Consider the following 10394-nt stretch of genomic DNA (forward strand, 5'->3'; position numbering starts at 1 on the left):
AATAATTAAGAATATTACAAAAATTGATTATTCAAAATTAAAATTTATTATCACTTAAAATAATCAAACCAAGAACGAAGTCCAAAATGTTCCTTGAAGTAGTACTTCCATAATCAACTTCGTCCAAGAAAAGCTAGGCCAAACAAGCCTTAGCAAAAGGGCCAAAGAGTAGGACCATGTCCCGGAAATCGAGACCGAAGACAGCTGACCACTGTCCCCTCCACCCAACTTTCCTTTGTATCCTTCCTCTTCGTCCTCCTCCTCCTCCTACTCATTACATCCCCTGAGCCAAAAACCCCCAAAATCCTCTGCCCCTCTCCTTTCCCCATAGCCAAACCCACCCCAAGAAAATTGAAGAGAAAAAAGAAAACGAAGGCAAGCACAAATTCTTCCCTTCTCCAAGTCTCCAACCAAATCTACCTGACCTCTACCACGAAGTAACATCCCCTTTCCAGAACCAATACATACCAAAACAACCAAAAACAGCACTCAAATTTAGTACACTTTCCTAAAGCCATTTTGCCCTTTCAAACCAACCAAAAACCCATTTTACCATTCTAACAAAACCAAAGAAAAGAAGCCAAATCAAACTCAAAATTTCCAAAATCCCATCTCTTCTTTCCTTTTCCCCCCTTTTTCGCCCTTCAAATAATTTTTACAGGCTGCGACGTCGTTTCAAGTTTCAGCTCTTCTGTTAATATTACCACTACTCAGTACTCTCCACAAATGCCTACGAAGAAGCCCAAGTACGACGCCGTATCATCTCTGCTCTTCATCTTCCTAGTTTCCTTTCCATTTCTCATCTCCTCCAAGTCTACGATAGAGCCTTGCTCAAACTTCGACTCCTGCTCCGCCGTCGTCGCCTACACGCTCTACACCGACCTCAAGGTCGCCGAGGTCGCGTCCCTCTTCCACGTCGACCCCATTGCCCTCCTCACGGCCAACGCCGTCGACATTTCCTACCCGGACGTCGAAAACTACATCCTCCCGGCGAAGCTCTTCCTCAAGGTCCCCATCACTTGCTCTTGCGTCGACGGCATCAGAAAATCCACCTCCACCATTTACAAGACTCGCCCTTCCGACACCCTTTTCAACATCGCCGATGATATCTATGGTGGGCTGGTATCGGCCGACCAGATCAAGGAGGCTAATGCTAACTCCATCTCTGACCCTTCTGTGTTGAATGTGGGGACTTCGCTTGTGATTCCATTGCCTTGTACTTGTTTCAATGGGACGGATAACAATCTTCCGGCGGTTTATATGTCGTATGTTGTCCGGCCGGTGGATACCCTTGCCGGAATTGCGTCCAAGTACTCTACCACGCTGACTGATCTCATGAATGTGAATGCTTTGGGCAGTCCATCTATTAAGGATGGCGATATTCTTGCAATTCCTCTATCTGGTAAAGATTTTGTTGTTCTGTAATTTTTCATTTTCATTTTTCTATTTCTTATTTTTTTCGTATTTTTTCCTTTTTTGGGTTGACGTGAAATGGGCTAGAGCTATTTTTATCTGGGATTTAATGCTGAGAAGTGAGGACCATGTGGGGAGAACAAGTGAATGTACAATCTTTAAAGCGTTAGGTACAACCTTTAAAATGTTGTACTTTTTGCTTGAGGAATGGCACCTCTAAATGGGGAATTTAGTGTCTTCGTGTTAAACTGGTGTTCAGTTAGCGACTTTCATGTCCTTTATGTCTATTTTTTTTTGTCAAATTTTAGTTGGGTTTTATGATGTTATTATCTTCTTGATTAGTATTGGAACTACTGGATGACCAATTAAGGATAGATTTTTTTGGGATTTTTTCCTTTTGTTTATGTAATATGAGTGCCCCCCTACCCTAATATTCTTGTAGTTTTGTTATTTATATTTGTTGCAAGTTATATCCCATAGTATGAGCATGGAGCACCCCGGTAAGACCCCTCTTCACCCGAACACCCCCCACCCCCCCCTCCCCCTCCCCGCAAAAAAAAAAAAATCCTTGTAATCTTTTATAATTATGACAATGGTAAGCTACTGCTTTCAGCTTGTTCATCTAGTTTCCCAAAGTACGCATCGGATAATGCCCTGTCCGTACCTAACGGGAGTTATGCTATTACTGCAAGCCATTGTGTTCAATGCAGTTGTGGACCGGGGACTCGCAAGTGAGTGAATGATTATGGGACATAACTGAATATCTTTTGCCATTTCTGGGAATGTGATTTGATTTGCTTATGCATGAATCAACTTCTTGCTTTGGGTTTTCTGTAGTTTATACTGCACGCCAGCTTCATTAGCAGTTTCTTGTTCAAGCATGCAATGCAAAAACAGCAACCTCATGCTTGGAAATATAACAATGCAACAGACTAGTGCTGGTTGCAATGTGACTACTTGCAGTTATGGAGGATTTGTAAATGGAAGCATTGTGACCATGTATGTCTCTCAATTGGCTCCACGTTTCGGAGCATACCTTCCGCTTCTTTTTTTCTCTGATTCTCCATGCTTTTTTATATCAGATTGTAAAATTGTAGTTATAATTATTTGATTCCCTCTATTATGTTCTGTTGGCAGATTGTCCTCTTCCCTTCAGCCTCGTTGCCCAGGTATAGAATGATATGATACCCTATTGCTTTGCAGTGGTTTGGTTTTTTTGTCCAGTTTTGTATGTCAGTGCACAGAACTTTGCACAAATTCTTTCATTCACTGTGATTTTCATAGCCACGGCTCTCCCTATGGCAAACAGTAATTTCCACCGTATGACAAACAGCATGACTGTTAATAGAATGTTTATCATTTTGTTAGTTGATTGTATGGTGCTTAATTACATTTTTCTGCTTATATTTATGATTCCTTCTGCATACTTCATTTACTTCTTTTGGGTTCCCTAACATGTAGGACCACAGCAATTTCCACCAATCATAGATCCCTCATCATTAGTTGGCCAAGACTCTTCATTTGCACCAGCTCCTTCACCTTCTGAAATATCAGGTGCTCCAACAGTTCCAAAATCTTCAGTGGTGCCTTCTACTGGCTCTACTATACAATTTCCACCTGCTAATGGCCCAGCTGGAAGTGCTGGAAGTGCTACTTCTGATTCCTCGGTGGTGAATCCTTTAGCAGGTTTTCCTATTACATTTCTCTTAGCGTTGTATCTCAGGAATTCGTTGCCACTTGGGTTGTAATTTTCTTTCCACCCATGAGCTATGAGATAATGAGATCTTATCTTTTCTGTCTAATGCACTGTGAGATCCAATGAACATTTACTCAAACCATTTCTTTGTAGTAAAACAGCAATTTTTGAATGACCAGTGTGCTTCTGGCATTTCTAATTTTTTACCTGCTTTTTATCTATATCTATTTGAGTGTTTTAATGGAATGGCTGTTGCTCTTGCCGTAATATGTTGTTGAAATCTTCGACCAGACAGGCTCTTAGTTTATTCAACTGTAGTATATTGAGACTAAGCTGCGTCTTATTAACTGCTTGTGTTTGTTTTAGAAGCGTTTTCCATTTTTCTGACATGATTTTCATCAGACATTTGCTTTCTTTTTTTGTTTTCTTCTTTTTTTTTGGGTTGTCGTGTGTGTGTGTTTTTTGTTTTTTATTTTTGGGAGCCCTGGGGGGCGGGGGGGGTTTGGGGTGGTGGAGAAGGGCAAGAGAATACACAAGTAAACTACAGGATTTAAATAAGTTATTCTGGGAAACTTTGCACCCCTTACATCACCTAAGCAAAATATCCCAACTAAACCAGGTGCATTGAGAAAGTCCAAGCTTGGCCATGAACGTGCAACGATTGGCCTTTCTAAACACATGCCTGTACACATCCGATATGCCTGAACACATGCTCATATGGCATCATTTCTTCACTATAATCCTCTCCATTTTTGTACCAGAGGTCTCAACGCCAAAGAGTCCAACACTTAAAAATGTGCAGTTTGCTCGATCCTGAGTGTATTACCGAGGAATGAAGAACAGTCCGTTCTGTATTCTTGATTCCAATGGTCCATTGGCGAACATTTCTGTTTATTGCCTGTGGAGCCGAGTCCAAATTACTGAACATCTTGTATTTGATCCTGCATTTGGCTTTCTAATGTTTGGTGAAAAACCAACACTTGTCTTGGTCTTCTGCAAATTTCCTCTTCTGTCCTTTGGTAGAATAGTGCAATTTGTTAGTATAATTTGCCATTCTACCAAAAGACCAATAAAATCTCTTCATCCGCGCCCCCCCCCCCCCCCCTTTTTTCTTGACCATATTAACTGGAATGGGAAATAGTTTTGATGTTAGGCAGCAACGAAAATTAAGTTGAGCCATCCTTCCTTATTCTTTCCCTTTCCTTGTTTGAAAGGGTGTTGGTTTTTCCGGAAGAGGAACCGGGCGTGCTACACTGTCCAAAAACTAGGGAACGCTGATTACCATTCTTTATAAAGAGCAATTTAGCTGGCTAGTGGATGACACTTGACTGCCTCTAAATTTGATGTCATTCCTTATTGGGCAAAGAGTTCAGTGGCCCTCAAACTATTAGCCGGATGAATTTTTGGTCCCCAAACAATTAAAAGTAAATTTTTGGCTCCCGATCTATCTAAAATACAAAATGTTAGACCTTCCGTCAAAATCAGCAGTTAATATCGACGGAATCTACGATCACGTGAGATGCACATCGAAATACGAAGGGTATTTTTGTCCACAATGAGCTGTGTTCCACTCGATAAAATGGAGCGAAAAAATAATTTTGACCAAACGGTTTACTTTCACCACTATCTCTCCCTCTGTCTGCCATTATCGGCTACTGCTGCAACTTCCCGACTACTAGCACCGTGGAAATGATGAATGTAAAAATGGCTGCTTTGAGAGTGAAGCCAAACAAAGCTTGCATGCAAGAGGCACTGCAAAGCATAGCCACCAATCCAAAGCCTTAAAGGGGTGGTGGGTCTTTCGGTGACAGTAGTCAAAAGCACAAAGGCAGCCACCAACACAAACCCCAAGTTCCATATCAAATCAAGAATCACGAAGGGCCTTGAGAATGGACATTCTTGGCCTACTGGGAGTGATGGGCCACGGCCACGGTCATCCTCATGCTCCTCTCTCTCCTTCTCCTCATCATCATCATCGTAATCATTGAAGAAAATCCTATAGTGGTTCAAGGTGGCGGAGGTCAGTCTGGAGAATGTGGTGGCTATATTGGTGGGGGCCCTTGTGTTATTGTTGGAGCTGCTGCTGTGGCCATTCTGAAGAAGAAGCAAGCCTTGCTGCTGGTTCTCCAGGTCCATTTATAGGGATGATAAAATTCCGGTGGCTGCAATCTACTCTTTTGCCCGATGAGAGAGAGCTGGTGCGGTCGGTGGCGGTAGTGAGTTTTGTTTTGTTTTGAGAGATACGGTTACAGTAGCAGTAGAGCAAAGAAATGCTCTGTTAGTCGACTCTGCTGCACTTTGGGAAGTGGGGGCCTACTAAGGATTGAGGAGAGACAATCAATCACCCGTCTCTGCAATTCTCCATTTTGCAGCGACTTTCCTTTCTTGTCTTCTTTCTTCTTCTTCATATGCATCTCTTTGTTCTTCAGCTACATTAATTCTTTTCAGAAGCTCAGGTATGACCTCCGTTGACTGGCTGCACATCTCCTTGTCAATCCACTGCCAAAATCTGCAGCCACCATCCGCGTATACCGCAAATCTCTGCCCAGCAGCCACAATCCGTGCATGACCCTCGACATTTTCTCACACCTATACAATGGAAAAGGCGGATTGTTGGTTTCTCGCATGCTTCCAGTTCAGCAACTTTTTTGGCTGCAATGGAGTTTTTCTTTGTTCAAGTTCGGGAAGGAGTTCCATTTTACCGAGTGGAACACAGGTCATTGTGGATAAAAATGCCCTTCATATTTCAGCGTGCGTCTCACGTGGTCGTAGATTCCGTCAGTATTAACTGCTAATTTTGACAGAAGGTCTAACATTTTGTACTTTAGATAGATCGAGGGCCAAAAGTTTACTTTTAATTGTTTGGGGGTCAAAAGTTCATCCGACTAATAGTTTGAGGGCCACTGGAACTTTCTTCCTTATTTTGAATGAATCTTTCACACCCGACGAGTAATTCCATTAAACTATGGATCCCATGTGCGAGAAAGGACGATCTTGTGATAAAGAATTAGCTAAACTAATCTATTATTTACATAGCCTAGTATCCTGCATATATTCCTTTCAACCAAGCATAATAATAATGATGACTAGTTATCAGAATTATGAGTCTCAAAATGATTTATTTCAAAGACATCGCGGTAAAAGGAGACACCAGCTATGTTTTTCTCCGTGTATTCTTACCAGCAGCAATGAAGCATACAAAACTATTTTTCCTAGTTTACATCAATGGATTTGGGGCCCTTTGCACATGCAGAATGAAGTCTGCTTCTGCCTGAGCAAACAAGAAAAATGGGGCTATGTGCATTCTGAGGTTTTTTATTTTTACTTTTTCTAGGACTAAGTTCTTACTTTTAAACATTTTTTTAGGTAAATCTTACTTTGAAGATTCAACAAGTAAAGAAATATTTGTCAAATTGTTCCCTCCGCTAACACTATTCCTCATAAAGGCCAGCTGATCCACGTGTAGAAATACTGCCAAGGCAAACTATAGTGTCTCGAAATCCAGATGTATAATTCTTATAGTAAATATTTCACATCCACACGCACAAAATGGAGCCCGAATAGTCTGACAAACCATGTAGATTTCTCCATGACGGTTCATTGACACAATAAAGAGAGAGCCAAATGACATTGAACATTGCAAACTTACAGAAGCAATCAAATTTACAACATATTTACATTTTCAAAGTCAATTGAAGAGAGCCAATGATCAGTTCCTTGTATTTACAGTTGTTCAAAGCAAATCCAAGGCGGATTCTGTTCCCCTTAAAGTCAAGGAAACAAAACAAACTTCAGAGAGCTTTAAGGACAGCCTTGCTCGTCGTGTGAACCCCCATTGCAGCTAGTTTTAGTACAGCTCGAGTTCTGTACAACCTGTTACAAGAAGTTCTGATGAGCACATCTCCCTCCACAACATAAAAGTTACTTCCAGTTGTTCAAATAGCATATCTAGTATGGGCCACCATATATGCCATATACAAGAATCATAAGACTTCAGCAGATAAAAGTGCCCATGATATACACAATCAACACAGCATTTGTGAGTGGCAGACTTCAATCAATTGATTTACATACACGTAAACATACCAGCCTTTGAGAAGCAAAAAGAAAACAATTTACTTTTTTCTGACTTTCACATGAAATTTACTAGAGGACAAAACTAATCCTTAATACCCTTAATGGCAAACATGCATGAAGCAGATGGAAAGATGGGACTCGCACCCAGCGATAAACTGGCTGAATGAGACATGCAATGCAAGTGGTTAGTGGTCTAAGGAAGATGTTCAGATGGCCAATTGTTTAACTAGATAGACTACGATCTTCTTAAGCTAAAAATTTAGTTTGCCAAGGTACCTGGAGGCTAGGCTAAAGTCCCTGGTCCGACAATTTTTTTTGTTGATTTAATAGAAAATGCGGTAGGAGTCCATGCCATACAGCCCAAACCCCAAACCATATTTGAGTAATTCCCCCCAATAATGCTTAATTAAATTTCAAGGAGAAGAAAAGCTATTTAGCCTAACTTCATGACCGGAACCGTTCATCAATTCTGATCACAACCACTCTCCCCCCCCCCCAAAAAAAAATTGCTGACCTGAAAGTGGACAAAAGAAAACCACAAACAAAAGAAATAAGACAGATTAACATTCTAATTAAGACCTCACCCTACAAGAGCAAGTCCCCAGGTGGAGAGGGCATAAAACATCTTTGCCGCAGTCCATATGTGTAACATCTTATCCACCTTGTTGAAGCCTCCCAAAGCTTTTGTGAGGGCTGCAAGTAGTTAATTGAGAACCACAAAAAGGCAGCTGTTACTGACAAATAAAATAGCAAATGGCCAAGAGGGGAGCAAGACAAAAAAGAAGACCTTGAAGCAAAATGTTGAAAATTACAATAAATGACAAAATCAGGACAGGGATTCAAAATATACATAACGAAAGGACCACAAAAATAAACATCAAAATATCAAGCTACTGCACAAGGAGAATGGACAACAAACTACAGCAGTAAGGTGCATTAGACAAAAAATTACTACCAACCAAATAAAATGCAGATGAAAAAACATAGGCCAACTGATTGAATACTTCTAACCAACTGAAACATCTACAGTCCCACTAACAAGGAGAATGGACAACTAACTACAGCAATAAAGGTGCATTAGACGAAAAAATTACTCACAAGCAAATAAAACACAGATGAAACAACAAAGGTCAACTTATTGAATACTTCTAATCAACCGAAACGTCTACAATCCCACTTGCTTCCTATATTCAAATTAACCTAGCAAATATTACAGTGTGTGAAACCTCCATAAGGCCATGATTCATGGTTAAACTAGATACATGCATCTATCACTTGTCCTTGAAAAGAGCAAACTACACAAGTCTTTCTCAGCACTTGTCAGCAAACTCATTGTTCTTTATTTTCACTTTTCCTGGATCTATTGCCCTCTCCAATTAGAAAACAGTGTTGAATCCCTTTAGAATAACTTCATCCATTCTTCTACCAAAGATAAAAGTTAAAAAAAAATAAGTTCAAGAGCTTTTCATTCTTCAACAGCTACAGCAAAAGCTGTTTTCAGGGCCAATCTATTCTTTTTAAATGCTTTACATACATTCTCAACAGACGGCTAATACACAAAATCAAGACATTTGCCAATGCCCTAAATCCTACTGTTCAACAAACAAATAAAAAGTCACCAGTTAAAGGTTTAGTTAAATAGCTATAAATTCATCACAGACTCCTACATGTTTAATCATGGCAAGAACACATGCATAGTATGACAAGCAGCTGAGCCAAAACAACTAACAAACGTAGCAAAATCGCAAGTAAACATAGAAATTAGGATACAGAAATATACCTTTCTGCAGCTCCTGAGGAGTCAAGTCCTGCAATTCAAAGCAAGACAAAACAAGTAAAATCAACTGTACCATCAAATAACATACCATTCGACAACTAAAATTCTAACAAAAAAAGTTTTAACTAAAAAACCTTAGCTTTTGGATTCGAAAGAATGCATCTAGCCATGAAATTCGCAACTCCATCTACAACATGTTCCTCACTAACAATTACATAATTCTCATTATCAATTCCACTTTCTTCTTCAATATTACTAGGAGTCATCTCGTCGGTGACCCAAACCCACCAACTTGGCTCCTTCTGGTCTATATTTATTAAAATCCCAGCTGCCTCCAAATCCACCTCTAACAAATCAATTCCAAAGTCAATAAAAATTCCAAAAAATACAACAAAATCCTCAATTTAAAAAATACAAAGAAAAACCTGAAGCCTCATCGAAGGGAAATTTACAACCAGTGCCCCCAGATTTTGATTCAAGCTTATTCAAAAAGCTTTCAGAATTCACAGCAGATATAATTCGATCATGAAGCTACCAAAAAAAAAAAAGAACAAAATATAAAAATCAAAAAATTCAAATATTCAAAAATAAAACACAAGATTCAATATACGAAGATAATTATATACAACAGACTTACATCGGAAGGACAATTTTGTAATAAAGAAGGGGATTGGGAGATATTCTCCAGAAGTTTGAGATTCCGTTCGAGTAAGGATCTAAGCCGCCGATTTTCCGATTGCAAAGATTCCAATTCCTCTGCTTCTTCCTTGAATTTTTCTTCGCTCAATTGAGGGCTCGACGGCGTCGTTTCGTCGTGGTGGCTAGGGTGGTTGTGGTGGTGATGACAACATTCCATGGCGGTAAACGCCACGTCCGCCACTTCCAACACCGTCTTCGCTACCTCCAACGACGGGTGACCAACCATATTTTGTCGTTTTGGCGTTGTTTTTTTTTTTTTAACAGAATATAAGCTTTTGGCTATGGAGTTTAGGAACCCTTTGATCTAATAGCGTGGAGAGTTAATCAATCATTGAGGATTGTAAGCTTGTTAAAGGCGAGGTATTATTTGCACTTCCATTCCCTGAGCTTTAGTAATATTACGTTTGTCCCTCGAAATTAAGATGTACACATTTGCAATCCATAAGGTTTTGGAATTTATCGTCTGATCCTTAGTCCTAACAATTAAATATCATTTTAGTCCTCTAAAAGTAGACCAAAGTGTCAATAGAGTCCTTGAAAATAAAAATATCTCAATTGAGGCCTCTAAAGTAGAAATTTTGTTCCAATTAAGTTAACCCAACTAACCCCGTTTATGCATGTGTTTTAATAATCTTATGGGGACTTTTCCCAGACTATCCAAATTAGCATAGCCAATTTTTCAGACATTTTGAGGAAAAGTGAAGAGGTTGGAATCGAGATCTAATTTTAGGA

General features: G+C 39.8%; 2 protein-coding genes across 2 annotated transcripts; one reads left to right on the forward strand and one right to left on the reverse strand.

Annotated features, from left to right (window-relative positions):
• The first annotated feature begins 281 nt into the window (after positions 1 to 281).
• Positions 282 to 3315, forward strand: LOC113749018 (lysM domain-containing GPI-anchored protein 1-like). The gene is made up of 5 exons (XM_027292644.1): positions 282 to 1402; positions 2027 to 2144; positions 2251 to 2412; positions 2551 to 2582; positions 2875 to 3315. The coding sequence occupies exons 1-5, from the start codon at positions 727 to 729 to the stop codon at positions 3159 to 3161; spliced, it is 1275 nt and encodes a 424-aa protein (XP_027148445.1). The 5' UTR covers positions 282 to 726; the 3' UTR covers positions 3162 to 3315.
• Positions 3316 to 6691: 3376 nt separating this feature from the next.
• LOC113749019 lies at positions 6692 to 9982 on the reverse strand. Its single transcript, XM_027292645.1, has 6 exons — positions 9601 to 9982; positions 9389 to 9494; positions 9098 to 9309; positions 8967 to 8994; positions 7771 to 7879; positions 6692 to 6982 (listed from the first exon to the last, which is right to left on the reverse strand). The coding sequence occupies exons 1-6, from the start codon at positions 9886 to 9888 to the stop codon at positions 6901 to 6903; spliced, it is 825 nt and encodes a 274-aa protein (XP_027148446.1). The 5' UTR covers positions 9889 to 9982; the 3' UTR covers positions 6692 to 6900.
• Between the last annotated feature and the right edge of the window lie 412 nt (positions 9983 to 10394).

This window comes from Coffea eugenioides, chromosome 10 (assembly GCF_003713205.1).
Source record: "Coffea eugenioides isolate CCC68of chromosome 10, Ceug_1.0, whole genome shotgun sequence".
Taxonomy (NCBI): Eukaryota; Viridiplantae; Streptophyta; class Magnoliopsida; order Gentianales; family Rubiaceae; genus Coffea; species Coffea eugenioides.